Consider the following 24855-nt stretch of genomic DNA (forward strand, 5'->3'; position numbering starts at 1 on the left):
AGGTCCAGACCTCAGAGGGTCCCCGATGCTCCGCAGACCTGAAGGAGATCAGCTCCAGCTCAGACTCCGTCGCGGTGCAGGTAACGTCGGCCGGTCTGTCCTGTAACTTCAGCCTGTTCTGCGTTCTGGACTCATGGTCCAGTCCTGCCCACTGCAAGTCTGATGGAGAGACCGGCAGCGCCACCATCTGTAATATAACGGGACTGCAACCTGGGACAGTGTATCAGCTGACAGCGGTTTCCAGGAAGGATGGCGAGATTAGCCACGGGACAGTTCAGACAGGTAGGAGCGCACCTGAAGAGTGAAGCTGCAGTTCAGAAGTTAGCACCTGAGTGCTCTGTGTAGCTATTTTAACTTTACCGTCGCATTACTTAGAACAAGCTCCGCCCCTTTCTCATGACACCCATGCACGTGTGCTCCCCATCATGGATAAACCTCCTGACATTATTGATTATTGATCATATTATGTTTCAGAGCGCGCCAGGTTTTTAAACTTCAAACAATAAAATCAACATTTCTAAAAATAATCCGGTTAAAAATATTCAAACTTGTAACTTCCAAGATTCAATATCTCTGGACCTGCTTTACTAAAATCACTGTCAGATTTAGGGAAACATGTTAGTAAATCAGACTGTGCTCACTGCCTGCGTACGCCAGGTGAAGTAATGATGTAAGAGAGACTGCTAAGCCAAGAAAGAAGGAGAACGTCCGGCTGGAGAAACCTTTAAAACACTTTCCTAACTCCAAGGAGGAATCCAGATCAGGGACCGCTTTCCATGGGAGTGATGACTGTTTTAAATAACAGAGAGATAAATAAATCAGGCTGAAATAACGGGCTGCTGAATATTGTTTCCCCTCAAACAGTGACTGTGGCTCCACAATGTTTGGAGTGAAACGAGAAGCAGACAAGAAGAAAACGTGGAGACGAGGACGTGATCTGTGAGAAGAAGAAGCATTTCAGTGCTTATAATGTTTTGGAAAACTTTAATTAGAGTCTAAAAGGCAGTAATAATTATCAGCAGTCGTTTCAAAGACGTGTGCTTTCTTACGATGGACAGGCATCTGCTCGTACGCGTGGTCAGAGGCACTTCTAGATGTCTTCACGAAGTAAAAACAAAACTCCTGATGAACCACAGATTTGTGCACTGTTGGTAAATGAGGCCGATTAATGCTTTGCTTTAATGATTACAAGTGTTTTCTAAAAACATGCCTAAACTAACCCAAACCCTGACCTCCCCCCATCGCTGGACTGATCCAGGACCTGCTGCAAACAAACGAAGGAAGTGGCTGAGAGCAGAGGAGGGTGAGGAGGGTGAGGAGGGTGAGGAGGGGATGTTTCTGGAAACAAACACTCAAGATGAGATGAAGACCATTGTTAGAGAGCTCCGTGTTTCTGTGTTTATCAGGAACTTTCTGGAACGAGCAGCTGCCTCCGAGCTCTGGTTTTCTCTCAACATTGAAAAGTTCTTCCTGCTCTGTTCATTTTCGTCCCAATTCATACGTTCATATCAGTGACTGCCAGACCGAAGGCCGTGAATCACGTGGACGTTTCCTCTGCTGCAGTTTGAAGACCACCGTTCAGGGTAAGGTGGAGTCAGGCGTTGCGTGCTGTGCCTCGGTCCAGTCGTCATTTGGGATCTTTACAAGTCTGCTGACGTTTCTGGAGCTTCGCAGCTCGTGCTGTGTGGGTCGGACATTTTGTCCTTGGGGTGTTGCCAGCCTTCCAACAGCAAGCAGGGAAGTCTGCTCAAACAGGAAGCCATCACGAAGAACAGGCCAGAGTTCAGGACCGGGGGGGTTGTCCTCATCATCCTGCCCCACCCAGGCTATTTTTTTCAGTTTCCTGTGTGGACTCATGCTGCCTCCGTGAAAAAGCTCTCATTCTCTTAGCTGCTCGAACAAGCGTATGGGCCTCTGCAGCCTGTAACAATGTAACAATGTAATTAACGTAAACAATGTAACTGTAACAATGCAGTGTAACAATCACTGCGCCCACGACCACCAACCACATGGGGATTCACCAAAGCCAGGAGAATTTCACAATTCTAGATGCCAAAACATAAATAAAACCCGATCATTAAAAAGGCGTGTTAAACCACTAACATGGTGGCAGGTCATGTTACATGTAGGGCGGTCACCAACAGACTGCCGACTATGAAACAAAGCTGATGTCTCCACAGCGGTGCTGATGACTCAACTGAAACTCAGACCCACCTGGATGCAGATGTTTTAGCTGCTCCTCTAAATTGGAAGTCTTTCCTCCTCTGGTTTACAGGATAATAGTGTTGGCTTTGGGAAATCATTCACCATCTCGTGGTCATCCCTCTGAAACGCACAGTCTTCCCTAGCCAGCTCTACCAGAGCTGTTGTGACAGCTGCACTAATCGCCAATTCATGTGTTGTTTTTGATGTTCTTGTGCTCCTTCTTCTTTTTCCTTTGCTTCTTTTTTCTGCAACTAATAACCACAACCCCACCCATGATCCTCGACCACAACCTCCCAGTCCAACTCAAACTCAATCTGTCCCCAAAGCCACCATAAACCTGTCCCCTTCCATGGTCTTGAACCCGCAATCCAAACTTGTACTCCTTTGAACTCAACAAAATCTCAGTGCCCACTGCAGTCTGTACCAAAAACCCAACCATTCCAAACACTACCTCCAACCTTAATCCCAGCCTGCCCCTAAACTCAGCCTGATCCAATCTAAAGTGTTTCTGAATGAACAGCAACAGACACAACAGAACCAAACCCCCTGAAATCTGCTACAGTTCAGTGTCTTAGTTTAATATTACCCAAATATTAATTAATGGAAAACAAAAGCGCTGTAAAATGTCATTTCAAAATAAAACTTCCTGTTTTCAGTGTGGGTATACTCTCCTGTTTCAGACCCAGTTGGCCCAGCTCATCTGGACCTCCAGCTGGGCCCAGCTCAACCTCATCCTAAAAGCCTGTTTACGGTTCTAAGTGGCTCGGCTCTGACGGTGTCCTGGACTCGGCCTACCGGTCGTGTGGACTGGTACGATGTGACTCTGGAGGACACGAGCTCCGGATCCCGGCGCAGGACCAGAATCAAGGGCTCTGCAGCCTCACAAACCGGGTTCACCTCCCTGATTCCCGGGACTCTGTACAAAGTCAGTGTGGTAGCTTCAGCTGGGAACAAGAGCGCCTCACCTGTCCACGCAATGACAGCTACAGGTGAGCTACAACACCTCCAGAATCTTCTCACGTTCAAGTTTTATTATTGTACAGGTAGCAACAGCACATCACTACCAGCAATGAAGTTCTTACACTCAGAGGGATGATCAGAATGCACCTGATTGGCTGAGAGCTTATCACATGATCAATAATAATAAAAACATAGAGCTTTAAAAAGGAATAAAACTGTTCAAGAGCAACTGATTCAGCGTGAAAGTGGTTTAAAAAGAAAAACAGTGACCATCAAAGTGGTGTCAATACCCTCTGATCTCTCCCTGCCTCAGCTCCCTCCTCAGTGGACGGCCTGCAGGTGGCGTCCTCTTCCTCACACAGCCTCGGAGTGACTTGGTGGATCGGCTCGGGCCGCATGGAGAACCTCAGGGTTCTGCTGAGGGATCGGGCTGGTGTTCTGCTGAAGAACATCACTCTGAAGAACAGCAGCACCTCGGCGGAGCTGGATGGTCTGCGCCCAGGGACCCCGTACACCATCACCGTGGTAACAGAAGCAGTCGGCCTTCAGAGCTCCGCCTCGACAGCATCCGTCACAGGTAGCGACAGCACTGACCCGTGTTTGAATCTGAGGTAATCTGAGTACACGAGTGTTTCTAAAATACCAAAACACTCGATGGACGTGTGAACTGTGAATTTAGAGATTCGCCCTCATGTCCAGGTCTCTGAACCTTCACCCACTTTCTTCCTGCGTCCTAAAAAGCCGTTTGATGCTGTAGACGATGAAACAAAGATATCTGCAGAACAGGTTCTACTTCACCGTGCCATCTAAAATACAAATAACCTGCATTAAAAACACTGAGCTCAAAGCTCACCTACATCTGAGTGTGGTTATCCCCAGAACACCACAAACTCCTCTGATCATCAGCAGGGACCAAAAGGCGTTCGCCTGGAGAGACCCGACGAGCACGTGTCAGTACAACACCTGCAGACAGATGTGAGCTACGATGCCTTCAGAGCTCCAATCAGCAGGAAGCTGCAGCAGGGATACAGGAAGTCACGGCTAAAATGAGCTTGAGGAGACAACCTTTCATCTGTGTCTCAACCTTTCAACCACACATAGGCGTAAAATGACGTCTTTTCAGAGTTCACGACCGACCAATCAGATTTAACCGTCTGAGGTCATCATTGCTGAGCCCACCCGCACTTTGCAGTATAGGGTTCGAGTCCCAAATATCTGTGGAGGCATCTACAACGTGAACATCGCTGCGTTTTATTTCCGCAGAGTTTAGCAGCGTCGTTAAATATCTTTGTTGTTTACAGTCCCCAACGTGACCTCGGTCGTTTTGATGCCCTCGATCTGTTTTTCTGGTTCAGACTGCGTTGATGCAGTGAATCCACTCACTGCGTCCTGCTGCTGTCTTAAATGAGTCACGTGTTTGTTGGACAGCCGACCAGCTGTGAGATTTGCAACTGGCGTTGTTAGCCTGCAAAATAGTTTCTGTCAGCATGAAGTTTATGAAGTTGTCTTCATTCCTCTGAGCGCTCGAGCTTCAGCGTGAAGATAAAAACTGGATCTTCGTCGTCCTGCGGCTCTGTTTTTCTTTTAGCGGCGTTTCCGGGATATTTCAGACCTTTCTCCCTCACGCCCTTCCTCTGTCTACAGCTGCTCACCTCACCCAGCCTCTTCATCGCTTCAGTAAATCTGTTCACATGTGGCACAGACTCCACCCACACCACATTACATAAACGCCCATTAACCAGCTTCTGAAACACTGCTGCTGTTTCCAGGTGAACACATGAGTTGGTGAAGTTCAGGTGAAACAGGAAGAAGAGGAGAAAACTGTGCAAACATGAGTCTAACGTGGGTCCTCCTCCTCTTCTTCAGCCCCAGCACCAGTGTCACGTCTCGTCCTCGATAACAACGGCAGCTCAGACCACCTGCGGGCCTCCTGGCTCCCACCTGAAGGAGGGGTGGAGTCCTACCTGGTGACCCTGAGGGCTCCAGGATCCGACCCTCAGCTACGTCACCTTCTCACCAACATCACCCAAGTGGAGTTTGAGGGTCTGACCCCTGGGCGTAGCTACGAGGTGTCGGTCAGCTCCTCAGCAGGCAGTCAGAGCACCGAGAGCAGGAGCACAGCGAGGACAGGTGAGGTCAGAGAGCAGGTACAGAGGGAGTTACAGGTACATGCCATCGCGTCAGGTGAGAACGCTGGACCACAGACTCAGACGCCCCCTGCTGGCGGGTCTGTGTTGTTTTTGTTAATTTCCCCGTCTGTCTTGTGCTGTTTCAGTACCTGACCAGGTGTCAGCGCTCTCTATGTCGGCCGATGCTCGAACACTGTGGCTCAGCTGGCTGCCCCCCAGAGGCGACTGGGAGAACTACAGCGTCCTCCTGAAGAACGGCTCGGTGGTTCTGGCAAATGAGACCGTCAGTAAGGCGAGCAGGCAGCACGCCTTCCCCGTCCTCAGCCTGGTCCCCGGACGACTCTACAGCGCAGAGGTCACGGTTCACAGTGGCGCTCTGGGCAACACGGCGCGCTGCAGCAGTCAGCTGGGTCAGTTCACTTGAAGTCTGAACTTCCAAAATGAGTCGGTACCAGTGTTGTTGACCCCACCCCTTCCTCTCTGCAGCGCCGTGGCCCGTGCAGCAGCTGCTCGTACGCCAGGCTGACGAAACCTCGCTGAGCGTCCGGTGGAGTCGGCCGCTCGGACAATGGGACGGCTTCACCGTGCTCCTCAGGTGGGCAACCGCCGCCGCCACCATTGTAGATCAGAGAGTCCTCGGCTGGGAGGCCAAAGAGTGCACGTTCAACAGCATCACGCCTGGGGGCCAGTACACCGTTACCGTGACAACCAACAGCGGTAACCTGAGCAGTTCCGCCTCTGTGACGGCACGGACCAGTACGTCACAGCGACGATGCCACGATTGTAGTATTAATGAAGCGTTAATGTTCCTGTTGTCATGCGTTTCCTCCTCCACCCCCTCAGCTCCGGCTCAGGTCGGCGGGCTGCAGCTCGCCAACCTCGGCAGCACCGACAGTCTGCAGGCACGGTGGGCGCCGGCCCCCGGATACCTGGACTCCTACCAAGTCCTGCTGGTTCATGACAGCAGCGTCATCAAGAATGAGAGCGTGATGGCCAACGTCAGCAGCCTCAGCTTCCAGGCCCTGAGACCCGGCGCCCTGTACCGCGTGGTGGTGACCACGGTCAGAGTGGGACACACCTCCAGACAGACGGTGTCCGAGGGACGCACAGGTAAGAAACGCCAGCAGGGAACAACACGAGGGTGGAGTTGAGCTGCAGCTTAAACAAAGTGCTCCCGCTGTGGGAGATTTACCAGCCTGATGCGTAGACGGCTGCACCAGCGAGTCACACCTGACAGCAAACAGCTTGTTTATTTCTGGTAACCCTGAACTAACCTGAGCAATTAAACATAACCCAGCTAAACAAACTGTGCCAGCTAATCAGTATTATCAATAACACTGCTCATTGTTAATAGCATTTATCAGTCGTATAACTGGACAGAAGTTAATGCGCATCAAGTCTCTCAGAAATAAAAACAGGTGTATATGTGACGTAATAATAATAAGATCAATAATACCATTGATTATGTATTGACTCTGTGTATTTCAGACACATTCTTACTCTGTGTGCTTGCTGAGCTGAGAGCAGGATATTAGTGAAAAGCACGAATTTGTGAGGAATTTTCAGGAAGCGCTGACGACAGAGAGACTTCCCGTCAGGGCGGAGCTTCATTGTTCTTCACCAGTGCTGGCAGCCGTGGTATAACTTGCAGAGGACTTTATGAAGGTCACATAACATACAGAGCGTGCAGAGCAGTCACGATTTCATCTGTGAAACGGATCAAAATAAACAGACTTTGGCAGAAGCAGCCGGAAACATGCTCATCCGCATGAGTTCTTTGAGTGCTAACGCAAAGTTCCTAACGCTGAAACTTAGAGGAGATCGAGTGTCCTCTACTGTGTCCCTGAAGCTTTGGGATGATCTTCCTCTTCACATCAGGCAGTCTACCTCAGTGGTGGTCTTTAAATCCAGGTTAAAAACCCATTTTTATTCACTGGGCTTTAACTGACACTGTTATTAGTCTTTGTTCTGATGCTCCAGCAGTGGGAACCGCCGTCCCCACGAGTTTGAAGATGTTTTTGAGACTCAAAATGTGCTTTTAGTGTCACAGTTAGGTTATGGTTAGGGTAAGCTAAGGTACGAAAATGAGTGTGCTTGTGTGTTTACTCTTACTCCGCCCTCTTCCTTCCCCCTCAGTGCCGGCGGCGGTGAGCGACGTCAGGGTCAGCAACAACGGGCGCATGGACTTCCTCAGCGTGTCTTGGAGTCAGGCTGTAGGTGAGGTGGACAGATACCTGGTGACCCTGAGTGACCGGGAGAGGACCATTCACACCCTCACCGTGCCCAAGTCGACCCCGACGTGCGTTTTCGACTCGCTGGTGTCTGGACGCCTCTACAACATCTCCATCACTACCTGCAGCGGTCTCTACAAAAACCAGACTTTCATCCAGGAGAGGACACGTATGTACACCACTCACATTAAACCATGTTCCAGTAAAGTCGGCACTTTAGAACAATTAACTCAGTTTGTAAGTGTTAGCAAAAGTGATGCCAACATGTGCTCGTCCAGGTCTGTACACACCTGGCTCTGTACCTGCTGTAGCTTTTTTACACAAAACACCGTAAACTCCGGTATCTTGTCTGATTATCCTCCATCAGAGCCGTCGAAGGTCCAGAGCCCCACAGCGACCCACAATGCCTCGGACAGCTACCTGAAGGTGTATTGGCGTCACGCTGCTGGAGACTTCGACCTGTATCAGGTGTTCATCAAGCACAACAACGTCTTCCTGCAAAACAAGACGGTTCCAAAGACGGAGCACAACTGTGTGTTCACCGGCCTGGTGCCCGGCAGACTCTACACAGTGCTAGTGACCACGTGGAGCGGAAAGTACGAAGCCATCGCCTCCACCCACGGCAGCACCTGTGAGTGACCTTTGACCTCCGTCAGGCTCATTAGGAACACGAATGCTGCATCATTCAGCGAGTAAACTAGATGATGCATGTCAGGATGCAGTCGAGCTCAGCAGGCGATCTATCGATCGCTGAGAAGGAAAGATCTGATCTGCTGCTGCTGCTCCTCTTTGAAGCTAGCTGAGATGTTTCGGTCCATCTGGGAGGAGACCCCAGACCTGCTCTGTCCCTCAGCTGGACTTGAAACACCTCTGTGTCCCACGAGAACAGTAGGGGACCGGGCATTTTTGATGATGGGTGGATGGATGGATACATGAATACTTGTTTATATCACGTTCATATGTTTTGCTGTTACAACATAATAAGATGTGGGAATAAAGCGCCAAGTCTCAGATCTGAACCAGGATGAACAAAGAAACATGTCTTGGTCGTTGTGTCCTTGGACGAGACACTTCACCTGTTACCTACTGGTGGTGGTCAGAGGGCCCGGTGGCGCCAGTGTCCAGCAGCCTCACCTCTGTCAGTGCCCCAGGGTGGCTGTGGCTACAATGTAGCTGCCATCACCAGTGTGTGAATGTGTGGATACCCAAAGCGCTTTGGGGTCCTTAGGGACGAGTAAAGCGCTTTACAAATACAGGCCATTTATAAGCAGATGTTCTTGTCTCTCAGTATCTCTGCAGGAGTTTTGATATGCTTAAACAGCAGCACCGTCCTTGTTCATTTCAAATTCAAAACAAAGCAAACCTCTGAGGCTCCTGGAGACTAACTGTGGGTCATGTCATGTCCATCCTTCAGTCCCGGCGGCAGTGCGTTCCCTGACTCTGGCTGGGCGGGGCACCGAGGACCTGCGGGTGACGTGGATGGCAGCTCCGGGTGACGTGGATCACTACGAAGTGCAGCTGCTGTTCAGCGACATGAAGGTGTTTCCTCCCATCACTCTGGGCAGCGGTGTGAGGGATTGCGTCCTGTCATCACTCACACCTGGGCGGCTTTACAAGATCATCGTTTCCACGTACAGCGGCACCAATCAGAAGGCCCGGTACATAGAGGGTCGCACAGGTCAGAGGTCACAGAGGTCTGCTGCCTCTAAACATCACACCACATCATCCAGCACTCCTGCACTTTGCTGTCAGGTGGACGATGTCTGTGAAGATGTTTGTGAAGCTTCTCAGTCAGCCAGGTCATCGCAGTCGAAGGAGCTTGGAAAGAAAAGCGTTGGGAAGTCTTTAAGATTAGTGAAGATGTTTCATCTGAGAAGCTTCTCCCAGATTTTTAAGCCCTATTGAGAGTGTCCCTACGAGGGTCATGATGTGGGTGACTCACACCTCATTTGATCACATGATAGGGTGGGGCAAGGTCTCACAATGGGTTCACCCCAAACCCACACCCGTTTCCACGTGTTGGCTCATGTGGTCAGGCAGAGGAGGGCGTCCATGACCCTCGCTTTTCTTTCCAAGCTCCTTAGACTCACGTACACAACATATCAGGGAAGTCAAATGCCTCCTGGTGGCGCTGCAGTTTCTCAGCAGTTGCTCTGGTAACAGTATCTCTACATCTAAATCATCCGCAGCAGGTAGCTACGATTAACCAGATTACCACCAAGACTTATTACCACCATTATTACATCATCATTAAACCTTGAAGTAAAGAGCAAAAATGCTGTAGATCAAAAGCTCTTTGTCCTCTTTCAGTTCCCAGTAAAGTGAAGAACATCCACGTTAGCAACAGTGGAGACAGCAGCAGTCTGATGGTGAGCTGGACTCCTGGTCCGGGCGATGTCGACGGATTCTCCGTGTTTCTGTACAGAGAAAGCCGAAAGTTGAGTATCCGAAGCGTCCTCAAGCACCAGAACGAGGTGACGTTCGGCTCCCTGCAGCCCGGCCAGGTGTACGCCATCATGGTTCAGTCTGTGAGCGGAGACCTGCTGAACAACAACACGGTCACAGGGCGCACAGGTTAGAGGACACGCCTCTGTACAGTGAATATGCACCATGCTGCCGTACAGATTAGCTGGTCCTTACTGCGCTCTGCATGTTCCTCAGTCCCCTCTGCAGTGACAGGGCTCCAGGTGGACTCCCACCACTCCACCTGTAGTATCCAGGTGAGCTGGCAGGAGGCTCTGGGTGTGGCTGATGGATATGTCCTCCAAGTTCTGGACGACAGAGGCAGCATGGTGAGAAACGTCTCTCAGCCCTTTGGACACACCTGGCAGCAGTTTGACGGCCTCACACCAGGAAAGAAGTATCGGGTGGTGGTCCAGACCACCAGCGGCGGGGTCCACAGTGTTGGGGTCAGCACTGAGGCTCGGACAAGTAAGACTTCCTGTTTCTCACTTTGAATGTGATGGAGGAAAACCTGATGTGTTATACAGTGGGATGCAAAAGTCTGGGCAGCCTTGTTAATAGTCATTATTTTCCTGCATAAATAGTTGTTACAATAAAAAATGTCAGTAAATATATCACATAGGAGACACACACAATGATGTTTAAGAAGTGAAAGGAAGTTTATTGGATTTACAGAAAGTGTGCAATAATTGTTTAAACAAAATCAGGCAGGTGCATAAATTTGGGCTCTGTTCTGTTTCCTCCATGCATAATGCCCCTTGTTATGTCCAAATAACTGAGTTTTAGTGTCATCAGTCCACAGCAGCTTATTCCAGAATGAAGCTGGTTTGTCCAAATGTGCTTTAGCGTCTCTGTTTGTGCTGTGGGCGGAGCAAAGGCTTCCTCGGCATCACTCTCACATGCAGCATCTCCTTGTGTAAAGAGCACCGAATGGTTGAACGCTGCACAGCGACTCCATCTGCTGCAACATGATGCTGTAGGTCTTTGGTGCTGGTCTGTGGGTCGACTCTGACTGTTCTCACCGTCGCTTCGGTCTATCTGAGAGTTTTTTTGGTCTGCCACTTCCAGCCTTAACTTGAACTGAGCCTGTGGTCTTTGATTGTCTCAATATGTTCCTAACTGTGGAGACAGACGGCTTACATCTCTGAGACAGCTTTCTGTGTCCTTCCCACCATGATGCTGAACAATCTTCGTCTTCAGGTCATCTGAGAGTTGTTTTGAGACCCCAGTGTTGCTACTTACAATTGACCCCCTTAAATACTCTTTCTCATTATTAGATTCACCTGTGTATGTAGGTCAGGGGTCACTGAGCTTACCGAGCCCATTTGAGTTCCAATAATCAGTCCTAAAGGTTTGGAATCAATAAAATGCCAACAGTGCCCAAATTTATGCACCTGCCTGATTTTGTTTAAACAATTATTGCACACTTTCTGTAAATCCAATAAACTTCATTTCACTTCTCAAATATCACTGTGTGTCTCCTATACGATATATTTAACTGACATCTATGTCCACTGTGAGCGACCATCTTTGAACAGAGGCGGTGGTTTACGACACCAACTGTCTGCCATCTATAATCCAGTTCTGAGATCCTCCCCAGACGCCTTAATGCCCACTCACATCCTGGGACATCTGACCTCAGGAAACCAGGGTTGGGGGCCAGGTTTCACAATGAGCTCATATAAACCCTGGCTGATTGTGACCCACACCTGTTTTCACACCTTGGCTCATGTGATTAGGTAGAGGATCATCAGGGGGTCCTTTGTCCCCTTTCAGGGGGGGGGGGGGGGGGGGGGTACTACCACAGGGTTTAAATCTGGGACTCTCCACCATTTGACTCTAGAACTGAAGAAGCTTCTCGGATGAGAGGTGAAACGTCTTCAAGCAACTTAAAGACGTTCAGACGCTTTTCTTTCCAAGCCCCTTAGACCAGCGGTCCCCAACCTTTTTTGCGCCACGAACCGGTTTATGCCTGACAATATTTTCATGGACCGGCCTTTAAGGTGTTGCAGATAAATACAACAAAATACAACTAGTACCGGTACCAAAAAGAAGAAGATTTATTCATAACACACGTGAAAAGACCCAGGAAAACCGAGTTAACGCTGAAAACCGATAAAAACCCTGAAAACTATACATTTCACACCTGAGCCTCAACTCTCGTGGCCCGGTACCAAACGACTCACGGACCGGTACCGGTCCGAGGCCCGGGGGTTGGGGACCGCTGCCTTAGACTATTTAGTTGGAACAATACTGAGAGAGAAAATGAATAACTCACCAGGTTCTGGTGGTTTGACCTAAAATCGATTTACAGTGATGTGTGAGAAACTCTTGATTTCTCTCCTCAAATACGCAGTATGATTGATGAAATTTAGTGCTTCCCTCGTCCCTTCTCCTGTAGACCCAGCGGTGGTCACCAATCTGGCCGTCACTGCAAACACCACCACCAGCCTGTCCTTCCGCTGGTCGCCACCAGAGGGAGACTTTCAGCTGTATGAAGTTTTTCTGTATGATCGTAATGACCAGCTGCACGAGAAAAAGCGCGTCCAGTCCAACAGTCAGCAGTGCTCTTTTCAGGGCCTCAGGCCTGGTGCTCCTTACAAGATGTTGATCCAGATCCACAGTGGAGACCAGACCAACCAGACCTCCATCTACGCCAGAACAGGTGAGGCCAGCTGGTCCTCCAGAGTACACGTCCTTGACTGGAAATAAAATGTAAAGGATATTATGCCTTCTGTACCTGAAGAGTGGACCTGCAGATTGTATCAGTGATCGTGTTTCTCTTCAGTCCCGTCAGCTGCAGCGTTCCTGAAAGCTAAGAGTGGAAACCAGTCTGACAGTCTTTGGGTAAACTGGGAGCGTGGTGACGGTGACCTAAGTGGATACCAGCTGTATCTCTACAACCCCAACGGTTCTCAGCAGGCCATGCATCAGCTGGGCTCAGAGGCCACAGGGTTCATCTTCTCAGGCCTTGTAGCGGGTCGCCTGTATCGAGCTGAGGTGCTGAGCCGGAGCGGCGGGCTCAGCAACAGGGCGAGCACCCTGGGCCGGACGGGTAAGATGCAGCTTCTGTTAGAGCTCAGATCACCTCAGTATTGATATTCAGTCAGCAGTTTCAGTGGTTTAGCAAAAGGCATTTTTCCAGTGTTATCAGTGCAGCACGCAGTCGCAACATAAAGTAACAAGAGACATTTAAAACATAAAGTCTAGAAACACGAGGAGCAGAACAGAAGAAATCCTCATTTTAAGCAGAGACACAAATCGGAATAGTTTCTGATCAAATCCTGTCCCTCCTCAGCTCCCAGACCACCTGCCTCCATCTTGTTCAGGGGGGTGACCAACACCTCCCTGGAGATCACATGGAGCGGCCCTGTGGACTCCGACTATGATGACTTTGACCTGCAGTGGACTCCTCGGGACCGGCTGTCCCTCATCAATCCGTACCACACCCGGACGTCCAGCAACCGCATCCTGAGGGGGATGTTCCCTGGACGGCTCTACAACTTCAGCCTCCGCACCGTCAGTGGGACCACAGAGCCTGGGGCCACACCTACCTATAGCACACCTATCCGCAAAAGCATCCGCACCAGTAGGTGGCAGCACTTTATGTCAATTCTGATGTGAATCGTCATGTGGTTTCACTCCATTACTTTCATCTACAGAGCCAGAGAGAGTCCACAGCCTCCACTGTCGCCCTCAGAGTTCGACCTCCATCTCCTGCTCCTGGGTAACCCCGGACACCGATTATGACTCCTACACCATCGAGTGTCTCCGCAAGGATTCCCACACACTGATGTACTCCAGACTCGCTGAGCGGGACTCCAACAGCTACATCATCACTGAGCTGGAGCCTCACAAACACTACACGGTCTCCGTGAAGGTCATGTCTGGTGGGAAGCCCAGCGACGAGGCTCAGGACAACGTGGTCACCATGCTTGACCGTAAGAGCGAGTGGAAGTTAACATGTCCTCAGTATGACGGAGGGTGTTTAACATGCTGTCCTCCTGTTGACCCCTGAAGGTCCTCCTGTGCCCCCCTCCGGTACCCGGGTCAGTGAGCAGTCTGCTGTGGTCAGCAAGTCCTCCATCTCCTTCCAGTTTAACTGCAGCTGGTTCAGTGACGTCAATGGAGCTGTTAAGTACTTCACCGTAGTGGTGACTGAGTCTGAAGGTGAGCAGCCTCCACATAAGGCCAGTTTACTGGAATTCTTCTGATTGGTTGATCCTCCTCTTGGATCTCCTTCCTGTTTTTCTTGTCACCTGACTTTACTTTGCTGGTATCGGTCTTTTTCACCATTCCCTCATACCTCTTCTTTTGGGATAAATAATGGATAATGGGATGGATTATGGAATTATGGATGATGATAAAATAATAATGAGTGGATGTTGAGATTAATAATACACCAATCAATAGATGGATAACGGAAATAATAATGGATGGACAGACAGAAGCATGATAATAGGATGCAATAATCTAACCCTGAATCTTCTGGTTTGTTTTTGAAGATGTTAGCCTAATGCAGCTGGAGCAGAAGCACCCACTGCCCTCCTACCTGGACTACAGCTCCAACAGCTCCATCAGGTCCTACCAGACCAGCTATTTCCCCAGCCGATGCACCGAGAGCCCTGACAGCACCACTCAGAGCTTTAACATCAGCTTGGGGACTGGGATGGACTTGCTAGGGGGCAGCTGTGATGCCAGAGGCTCAGACCAGGACCCAGACTCTAGCGGAGAGCTGAACCACTTCTGTGATGGACCCCTGAAGCCAAAGACTGCCTACAGGTACTGAAAAATCCTCTGCATGAATGTCAGGTACTTGACTCCGTGTCCACTTCCTCCAACTGCAGCACTCCAGGGCGGTAGACTGACCAGAAACCTGGAGCCTTAGTGGTTTGTTAGAACCAGCTCATCATCTCTGAACCTTTCAGCCCCGTAGACTTTTTGCTCCAGCGTTACCTCTACGGTCAGGTGTTGCGTGAATAACCTTAGGGGCATCTGTGTTTGTCTCCAGGATCAGCGTCCGAGCTTTCACTCAGCTGTTTGATGATGATGCAAAGGACTTGAGTGTCTTGTCTCCGCTGTTCTCTGACACCTGCCTATCGCAGCCCATCATCACTGAGGCTGGTGAGAACATACCTTAGCTCGATTAAAATACACCTGAGGTCGAGCTGGGACGAGCAGGTGCAGGTAAAAAATTCAGAAAAGTATCACAGTTGTGTTTCCTCCTGCAGAGCCTCTGAGCGGCGTCATCGAAGGCGTGAGTGCTGGACTCTTCCTCGCTGCTGTGATTGTGGGAATCACTGCTCTGTTTGTCTGCAGGCACAGAACTCGTAAAGTGTGAGTATCAGAGGACGCACCTGTCTGTAAGGTACACCTGCTTATCTTTGTTTAGGTTAAACGGTGCTGCTGTGTTTCCACCAGTGAGGAAGAGAGGCTGGAGGTCAGGATAAATATGAGGAGAGAGAGAGCAGCAGCAGGGAACCAGCTTGGTGTCAGAGGGTAAGTAATCAATAATCAATCATGTTCAGGGATGTTTGCACAGTGACTCACCTTTCATAACACTCTATACAACACATTTGAACTCTCACCACCGTTGATATGAAATAAAATCGGAGTTTTTTACCCAGAAAGTTGGTCCTGTTCATCTGGACGTCTTCAGTGGGAGAAATGTTTCACTTCTTTCCTCTCAGCTGACTGCAGGTATCAACCTTATAAGCACCTGCACAATGACTGAGCCTAGCACCACCGGTGACCAATGGGCTGTGAGGTCAGTTTATGATTATTAATATGGAAAATGCCATGATCACTGATCTGTGATCATTGATCGATGGCCATGAGTACCATTCACAGAGAGTTGGGGAATGGCTCACAGCATGTAAGATGGTGACCCTTAGGCCCCCTCCTCGATTCAGAGATGGTCTCCACAGGTCTTTTGGAAGGACGATAGTTTCAGTCACTGTGCAAATGTGCTGTTGGTTGAAACCTGCAGTCAGCTGAGATTGAAGAAGTCGCCTGGACGATGACGAAACGTTTCTCCCACTGAAGATGTCCAGATAAACAGAATCAGCTTTCTGGAATTCCCTAACCTGCATGATACACTGATGGACATGCATGTCCTCTACAATCCACCAGGGGGTGCTGCAGCACCTTCAGCTCCCTTACCTGCTGAACAGGCAGCATCAGAACTGAACTGATACTACAGTCAGAGTACTGTTGTGCCTTTGTTTCTGCGGACATGTGAATGCATTGTGACAGATTATTTTCCTTCAGAGGAGGGTCTGATTAATGCATGTAGTACTGCATGTAGTACTGCATGTAGTACTGCATGTAGTACTGCATGTAGTACTGCATGTAGTACTGCATGTAGTACTGCATGTGTGTGCAGATGAAAATGCATCATTAGGTTTAAACTCTGAGGTCTCTCTCTCTCTGCCTTTTGCTCCTCAGCAGCCGTCGAATCTCCAGGTCTGTACTCCCGTTCACACTGCTTCAGGTTCATCTTTGACCTTTTGTGAATTTTTCTGGTTTTAAATGTTTTCTTTTCCCCTGCAGTCCCATTAAGATTGTGAACTTTGAGTCTCACTACAGCAAACTACAGGCTGACTCCAACTACCTGATGTCAGAGGAGTATGAGGTCAGCAATCAATAAAACTCATTTGTTCCTCATTGAAAGACTCTAGCTTCAGCATATCACATCCCCCAAGAATAAAAGAACTTGTGGCAACATTGAGGATTGTGAAGGATCCAGGGTTTATCCTGTCTGTTTTCACTATTTTGTCATTTAAGAGTGTTCAGAGTAGGCCTTTGTTTGTGTTGTGAATCGCTTCTATTTTCTCCCTATCAGGATCTGAAGGACGTCGGTCGTAACCAGCCTCTGGACTCGGCTCTGCTGCCGGAGAACCGGGGAAAGAACCGATACAATAACATCCTGCCCTGTGAGTCAAGAGCCCACAGACACAATAAGAGATCACCGGGTTGTAGAAGGTCCGGGTCTAACTGCCTTTCTCGTATTCAGACGACTCGACGAGGGTCAAGCTGTCCTACGTTGATGACGACCCCTGCTCTGACTACATCAATGCCAGTTACATCCCAGTAAGTCAGTACAGACCTGAGATGCACTGGAGATTCATTCAAAGTGCAGTAAAGAGTGAAAACATAAAAACATGCAGTGCGTCTTAGTTTTTACTCAGGTCAGTAGGGCCTAATAGCTTCTCCTTCATCGTTACTTCATTTCGCAGCTTGCCAGTCGGTGTGTTTTGGTGACCATACAATGATTGCAACACAAACACACCTGGCTTAGTTAGGACAGGGTTTCATTTTGGTTGGATGTGAAGAAGTCCATTGCAAAGACTGATCTCGATAAAGACTCATTTAGTAGTTAAGAGCAGGATGGGTGAAGACGAGATGATGAAGCTGGTCTCTGAAACCTGAGACAAAGACGATAAAGTGTTTACCGAGGTTAGAGAGCATGTGAGTCAGTCACAGCGGTTGTCCGAATGTCGGGGGGTTCACGCTCTCTGTTTTCAGGGTAACAACTTCCGGCGGGAGTACATCGCCACACAGGGTCCTCTGCCTGGAACTAAAGACGACTTCTGGAAGATGGTTTGGGAGCAGAATGTCCACAATGTGGTGATGGTCACTCAGTGTGTGGAGAAAGGAAGGGTGGGTAGCACAGAGGCAATGATTACAGACACCGTCTTCACAAACTCATCAGCCTGAAACAGTGAGGTTTTCCTCCTCTTCCTCCATCCAGGTGAAATGTGATCACTACTGGCCGTTCGATCAGGATCCTCTGTACTACGGAGACCTGATCGTCCAGATGCTGTCCGAATCGGTTCTGCCCGAGTGGACGATCAGAGAGTTTAACATCTACAGCGTACGTTTCACCGACAGCTGTCATCTTTGTTACAGAACCGGTTTGAAAGGCGGCTCGAACGCTTTTCATTTTATTCTTGAGGAACAAGAAGTTTAATGTGACTGTGCGTTGCAGGAGGAGCAGCTCGGCTTCAGCCGCCTGGTTCGTCAGTTTCACTACACGGTGTGGCCGGACCACGGTGTCCCAGAGACCACGCAGTCCCTCATCCAGTTTGTCCGTACTGTCCGAGACTACGTCAACAGGACTTCGGGATCTGGACCCACTGTAGTCCACTGCAGGTACCTCACTGTGCCCTTAAAATATCAGCCTCTTCAGAGTGACGAACCACTGATTTCCTAGAATCTCAAAGTGTGTGAAGCATCACATGGTCAGATGTGAAGTAATTATAGCTAAACCAACAGAAACTTCATAGTCTGAGAACCCTTGTGTTTTTCACCAGTATAACACGCTAATGTGTGTTTGTGGACTAATGTGGACCATCCTGCTCATTAGCTGTAGTCAGTATACGACGTGGTTTTTGACTGGACTTTGGTCTTTTTGTCAGCGCCGGTGTGGGCCGGACGGGGACTTTCATTGTCCTGGATCGAGTGCTGCAGCAGCTGGACGCCAAAGACACGGTGGATATCTACAGCGCCGTGTTTGACCTGCGACTCCATCGATCCCACATGGTGCAGACTGAGGTAGGACCAATGCTTCATGGGGGCAAACGTTTATGTGGCAATCTCGGCACTTTTAATCGACTCTTCCTTTTCTGTGCGTCAGCCATATTTGTAGTTTGAAAATTGTTTAATCTGGATTTCAGCACTGAAACTGCTGCTGAGAACCTGAATGAGTTCACTTATTATTTACTTCGATTTGTTTTCATGTCTGATGCTATGAGATGGTCCAGAGATGTCCTCTGCTAGAGTTCAGAGAGCTTTCCTGAGATGAGCAAATGTAAATATTAAATATATCAAAGGAACCCAAGATTTTTTTCAGTTTGTCCTGACTGGCTAATCTGTGTTTCTAAAACCTGGTGCTGACAAACACCTGAAGGCACTCAGTCACAGGTGACTAAAATAATCCCCCAGGCTGAAATGATAGACTCCTGTAATAATCCTGTAATCTCTGCTGTCACACTGAAAATTATATTTTGTAATCTGAGCTCAGGTGTGACTCACCTGCCACCTTTCCACAGGTGCAGTATGCATACCTGCATCAGTGTGTCAGAGACGTCCTCAGAGCCAGGAAGCTACGCAGCGAGCAGGAGGGAATGTACAGGATGTGAGGCGGTGAGTCATTGATAACCTTCGTATTATTGATCCTACATATCAGATTACCACCCTCAGATTATGAACACATTATTGACAGATTATTGGTCCTTATTACGGGGTGGCTGGAGCTCAGGTGGCAGAGCGGATCAGCCACTTACCAGAAGGCCGGTGGTTCGATCCCAGGCTGCTCCAGTCTGCATGCCAAATATCCTTGGGCAAGATACTGACCCCATGTTGCTCTCCGATGCGTCCATCAGAGTGTGAATGTGAATGTTAGCTATGAAGCACTTAAGCTTAGAAGTGCCTGTGTGAATGAGTGTGAATGGGTGAATGAATTAGCTGTATAAAGCACTTTGAGTGCTCAGACAGAGAACAAAAGCACTATATAAGAACCAGTCTGTCCATTTAACAGACGTGGAGCCTCAGATTAACATCAGGTTAACATCAGGTTATTGACAGGATATTGACAGGTTATTGATGGGTTATTGACAGATTCTTGATGGGTTATTGACAGGTTATTGATGGGTTATTGACAGATTCTTGATGGGTTATTGATAGGTTATTGATGGGTTATTGACAGGTTATTGACAGGTTATTGACGGGTTATTGACAAGTTATTGACGGCTTATTGACAGGTTATTGACCGCTTATTGACAGGTTATTTATGGGTTATTGACAGGTTATTTACAGGATACAGATGGGTTATTGACAGATTCTTGATGGGTTATTGACAGATTCTTGATGGGTTATTGACGGCTTATTGACAGGTTATTGACAGGTTATTGACGGCTTATTGACAGGTTAATGACAGGTTATTGACGGCTTATTGACAGGTTAATGACAGGTTATTGACGGCTTATTGACAGGTTATTGACAGGTTATTGACAGATTAATGACAGGTTATTGACGGCTTATTGACAGGTTATTTACGGGTTATTGACAGGTTATTTACAGGCTATTGATGGGTTATTGACAGGTTAATGACAGGTTATTGACGGCTTATTGACAGGTTATTGACAGGTTATTTACAGGATATTGATGGGTTATTGACAGGTTAATGACAGGTTATTGACGGCTTATTGACAGGTTATTGACAGGTTATTTACAGGATATTGATGGGTTATTGACAGGTTATTGATGGGTTATTGATGGGTTATTGACAGGTTATTGATGGGTTATTGACAGGTTATTGACAGATTCTTGATGGGTTATTGACAGGTTATTGACAGGTTATTGACGGCTTATTGACAGGTTATTTATGGGTTATTGACAGGTTATTGACAGGTTATTTACAGGATACAGATGGGTTATTGATGGGTTATTGACAGATTCTTGATGGGTTATTGATAGGTTATTGATGGGTTATTGACAGATTCTTGATGGGTTATTGATAGGTTATTGATGGGTTATTGACAGGTTATTGACAGGTTATTGACGGGTTATTGACAGGTTATTGACGGCTTATTGACAGGTTATTGACGGCTTATTGACAGGTTATTTATGGGTTATTGACAGGTTATTTACAGGAAACAGATGGGTTATTGACAGATTCTTGATGGGTTATTGACAGGTTATTTACAGGATATTGATGGGTTATTGACAGATTCTTGATGGGTTATTGACAGATTCTTGATGGGTTATTGACAGGTTATTGATGGGTTATTGACAGATTCTTGATGGGTTATTGACAGGTTATTGATGGGTTATTGACAGATTCTTGATGGGTTATTGACAGGTTGTTGCCAGTTTTATGACGCTTATTGACAGGTTACTGACAGGTTATTGACGGCTTATTGATGGGTTATTGGTCCTTTCCACAGACGCTGACCCTGACCGTAACGATTGTACTGACTGCTGAGCCATTGCTGAGCTCTTCAGAGAGACATGTCCATATATTTTTCTACAGTGTTCGTATGTCACAGAGAAATGTTTATAACTTTAATTTGTTTTAATTTATGTTCAGCTGTGTGATGTCTTTCTGTATAGATTATCTATAGATTATTGGTTGTATCATCTCCTATGTGTTTGATTTGCTGGAATATTGGCTCCAGTTTCTTGGCTGAGTTTCTGTTGTCCTGTTTATATCTCTGTCACAGGGGCTCATACCTGTAAGTTTACCTGTGCTTGTACCTGTAAGTGTACCTGTGCTCGTCTGTATGTGAGCAGCTTATTAAACACACAACACAAAATTATCAGCTCTCTAATTATTCATCCAGAAACTCTATGATAATCTGAGCAGGATTATTTCAGTACAACTGAACTCTGAGCGCAAGAAAAAAAAGAACATAAAGCTTCTAAAACAAAAGACGTTTTTCACTATGAATTATGGGACGAAATCGTCTCCTCTCCTGCTTCAGTGCTTCCTAAAGGAGATCCTATCCGGTCTTTAACTGATGATCTGATAAATCCTGCTTCCGGGTCCAAACTACTACTTGTGTTGATATCTGGTGAACGCAGTTTGTAACTCTGATAGCTCTGCTATCATAATCAATCTCTCAGTCAGAACATGCTATATCATGTTCAGGTGTAAACTAGCGAGCTAACTTCCTGCTAAACTTCATAAATCCTTTTCCTTTTTCCTTTTTAATGGATGCCTGGATGTTAAACTTAATTGCTACACCTGGTAAAGCAGCCACACCGATCATTTTATTACAGATGAAAGAATTTAGACCAGGGGTTGGCAACCCTGGGCATGAAGGGTTAACTGATGCCACGACCATAGCTGGACTGGCCATCGGCATACCAGGCATTTGCTCAGTGGCCCAATTATTATTATTATTGTTATTATTTTTGTAACGGTATAAACAATGAAAGGTGGTGGATTGGCCAGATGCTGGCCGGTGTGTAAAAATAACTCAGTTGTTTGGTGGTGGCTATGGCGGTGCTTCCACAGATTCAGTAACATTAGCAAGTGGTGGAGGCAGCAGGTGGAAGAGGGAAAGGGGAGCAGTGTTGCCAACTCCTCAGTAAGGAAAATTGCTATTGGCTGTCCTAAAAGTCGCTAGAAGTCGCTAAATGACGTCATCGCCTAATTTGCATAATTGGTCATGCTAATGTAATTGTAATCTATGTTGTTGGAGAGAGAAATAACATCATGGAAGAGACATAAAGTGAGTAAAAAACGTCCTAAATGCATTTAGAATTTATTTAGAACTACAAATTAAATTTATTTTAGCAATTATTGTTTTTTTAATGTCACAATTCCAACCCTGCTCCTTTACCCGGGCTTGGACCGGCAAAAGTGACCCGAAATAGGCGCTCTGGTGGAGTTACTTTGTGTGTGTTTATAAGTAGTTTTAAACCTGATCCACAAAACAGCATAAGAGTAAAAGAGTAAAAGAAGAACTGACTGCGTTACAGCACCCGCTGCTTGTTGAGAGTAAAAGCAATATGCGCTTTCACGTCTTTCTTTAGCGACTTTTTTTTTAGAAAAAAAGTCGCTAGGGGGTCTGAAAAGTCGCTAAGTTGGCAACACTGAAGGGGAGGCAGGAGGAGGAGAGACCTGAGGCGGCCGGCGGTCCGCGTGTCAGGTGAACTGAACTTCAGGTAAGAAGTTATGACCTGCAGTCTGTCTGGGTCGGATATAAACCAAGTTTAGGTGGAGTTTATTTTCATTATGCTGACTTTTTACAGTCAGTTACAATAACTCGTACTGCGTGCTAGCTAGCATGATGGAGTTTCTATACAGCTGGGTGGTGCTATGATGTTACTGATAGTGAACTTTATTTTATTATAGTGATGCGCGGATCATGAACGAATCATTCAATACTCGAGAATCACTTTACTGACTCATGAATCATGATTCACAAGCCCAACTGACTCACTGACTCATCCCTGTTGCTGTTAGCGGCAATGTATCTAGCTTATAATTAAAATTGTGGAGAAAAACACAACATCCGGTATCTTAAAAACATTTCTGCTCTGGACTGGGAGAAAAAACCCTGAGTAGAAGCTCACATCAAGAAAATAGCTCCTCGGTTCACAGTAGCATCGCTCTGCTAACATGCTAACAGCACATTTGAGCTACTCACCCCCTCCCTCCTGGCTCACAGCTTCTTCTTCTTCTTGGTTGGCAACCAATGTTAAGGAGCATTACCGCCCCCTGGCTCACAGCTCAGTGGACATTTAGATGAGAAAATATATATTTGACACATTTAAGGAAAATACTAATAAAATAAAAATAAACAAAATAAATGTTTATTAAGCAATTTTGATAGGAAATTGCTTAATTTTAGAAATGTTTTTGCTCTTTTTTTCTCTATAAAATAGTTGTTTTCTTTTAGAATCACTCATCTTAGCAGTAGGATTTACATGAAAAGAGAAACAAATTAAGTTTCAGTGAAAATGTACATTTTTTGCACTCTCTAGTCGACTGACTCAGTGAATCAAAGGACTCAAAAACCCGATTCACTTTGGTGAGTGACTCATTAAAACTCGATTCAGTAAAAAGAATCAAATTTACCATCACTATTTTATTATAAGGTTAGTTATTAGAGTTGCCAACAGTCCTGTAAAAATGAAATCGCCCCGCATTCAGAGAAAATATTACGCGTTTCGTGTTGAGCTGAGAAGGAACACAGTTTGTCCCGGACTTCAGCTACAATGGAAAAGACATAAAGCTGGATTTATTCTGTGTCTTTGCTGCACAGCTGCCTCTTCTTCTCTCATTCTCCTCCCTCCCTCTCCTGTTTCTACTTCAATCATGAAACTGATCAATGATCAGCTGATCGTCTCTCTTGTTTGTTTATCGCCCACTTTGCGCCAGAAAGAGGAAACCAGCGGATGTTGCACTAAACAACAGCAGCACGTTTAAGCTTGATCAGCTGTTGTTAGAATTGATTTAATATTAATTTCTAGTATCAGCTGATGTTTGCTGGAGCCACAGCTGCAAAAAAGCTGCTGGTCATGATGGTTTGGATATGTGGTGAGAGGGAAACATGAAGATGAAACCAGGAGATGTCCTTACTGAATCATCAGAGCTGAACAGGTGATGGAGAAACAGGTTTACCTTTTAGGTGACATGGATGAGTTGAAGTTATGAACTGTTTCTGAGAGACAAATAACACCAGGATCCTTTTCTAAGTAGCTGACAGCTGGTAACTGTGCAGGGGCGGGTCTAGGAAAGTGTTGCCAGGGGGGCATTAACAGGGGGGGGGGCATGCTGGACACTGGGAGACCTGTGTCTCTGAGTGGGAGACCAGAGATCTCATTAACATGTGTATCCCTGTATTAACAAACATGCCATATTGGCCCAGTTTATTTTTCTTATCATTGTTGTGAGGAGACCATAAATAGCATTTGTATTTTCTGTTGTTCAGTTCATTTGCTGTTATGGATAAAAAGTCTTTTTTGTTTTATAATAGCTGATAACTATTCGCTGACAGCTGCCAACATCTGCGAACAAATAAACTATAAAGTTATATAGTGTGTAACTGTTAATATAGAGCGTTATTAAATTTATTGCTAATGCAATCATACAGCACACTGACTTCTGAGGAAACTTTAGATGGCACTCGTCATCAGAAAGGTTGCCGACCCCTGATTTAGACAGTTTGTAAGTCTCAGTGGTGCCGCAGTGTTTGTTCGACTTTGGGACTTGAAGCGAAGTTTGGACCCGGGCCGGAAACGGCTAATGATGTCAGACTTAAATACTGGAAAGGAAGCACTGAAGCTCCTTTCCTTCAGAGGACGCAAACAGCATTCATGTCCTAACTCAGTCACAGCTTTTACCTTCATCA

The 24855-nt window shown here is 47.1% G+C and overlaps 1 protein-coding gene across 5 annotated transcripts in view; it reads left to right on the forward strand.

Annotated features, from left to right (window-relative positions):
- ptprbl (protein tyrosine phosphatase receptor type B, like) overlaps positions 1 to 21309 on the forward strand; it is a 30056-nt gene extending 8747 nt beyond the window's left edge. For 2 of the 5 annotated variants that reach the window (XM_087844298.1, XM_087844300.1), the window contains 31 exons: positions 3 to 282; positions 2886 to 3194; positions 3479 to 3742; positions 5032 to 5295; positions 5441 to 5704; positions 5781 to 6050; positions 6138 to 6404; positions 7431 to 7694; positions 7893 to 8156; positions 8940 to 9203; positions 9836 to 10099; positions 10187 to 10456; positions 12390 to 12653; positions 12777 to 13043; positions 13287 to 13577; positions 13651 to 13929; positions 14009 to 14158; positions 14494 to 14770; positions 15000 to 15112; positions 15220 to 15325; positions 15410 to 15487; positions 16436 to 16453; positions 16541 to 16622; positions 16833 to 16923; positions 17004 to 17080; positions 17516 to 17650; positions 17742 to 17864; positions 17979 to 18142; positions 18409 to 18544; positions 19042 to 19135; positions 20938 to 21309. In XM_087844298.1, the coding sequence (XP_087700424.1) occupies positions 3 to 282; positions 2886 to 3194; positions 3479 to 3742; positions 5032 to 5295; positions 5441 to 5704; positions 5781 to 6050; positions 6138 to 6404; positions 7431 to 7694; positions 7893 to 8156; positions 8940 to 9203; positions 9836 to 10099; positions 10187 to 10456; positions 12390 to 12653; positions 12777 to 13043; positions 13287 to 13577; positions 13651 to 13929; positions 14009 to 14158; positions 14494 to 14770; positions 15000 to 15112; positions 15220 to 15325; positions 15410 to 15487; positions 16436 to 16453; positions 16541 to 16622; positions 16833 to 16923; positions 17004 to 17080; positions 17516 to 17650; positions 17742 to 17864; positions 17979 to 18142; positions 18409 to 18544; positions 19042 to 19131 (5985 nt within the window). In that variant the 3' untranslated portion in view covers positions 19132 to 19135; positions 20938 to 21309. Of the gene's footprint in view, positions 1 to 2; positions 283 to 2885; positions 3195 to 3478; positions 3743 to 5031; positions 5296 to 5440; positions 5705 to 5780; positions 6051 to 6137; positions 6405 to 7430; positions 7695 to 7892; positions 8157 to 8939; positions 9204 to 9835; positions 10100 to 10177; positions 10457 to 12389; positions 12654 to 12776; positions 13044 to 13286; positions 13578 to 13650; positions 13930 to 14008; positions 14159 to 14493; positions 14771 to 14999; positions 15113 to 15219; positions 15326 to 15409; positions 15488 to 16435; positions 16454 to 16540; positions 16623 to 16832; positions 16924 to 17003; positions 17081 to 17515; positions 17651 to 17741; positions 17865 to 17978; positions 18143 to 18408; positions 18545 to 19041; positions 19136 to 20937 lie in introns of all 5 variants that reach the window. The other 3 variants (XM_087844296.1, XM_087844297.1, XM_087844299.1) reach the window with 3 other exon arrangements.
- Positions 21310 to 24855: the final 3546 nt, after the last annotated feature.

Source organism: Neolamprologus brichardi, chromosome 7 (genome assembly GCF_056152115.1).
Source record: "Neolamprologus brichardi isolate AB-2024 chromosome 7, ASM5615211v1, whole genome shotgun sequence".
Taxonomy (NCBI): domain Eukaryota; kingdom Metazoa; phylum Chordata; class Actinopteri; order Cichliformes; family Cichlidae; genus Neolamprologus; species Neolamprologus brichardi.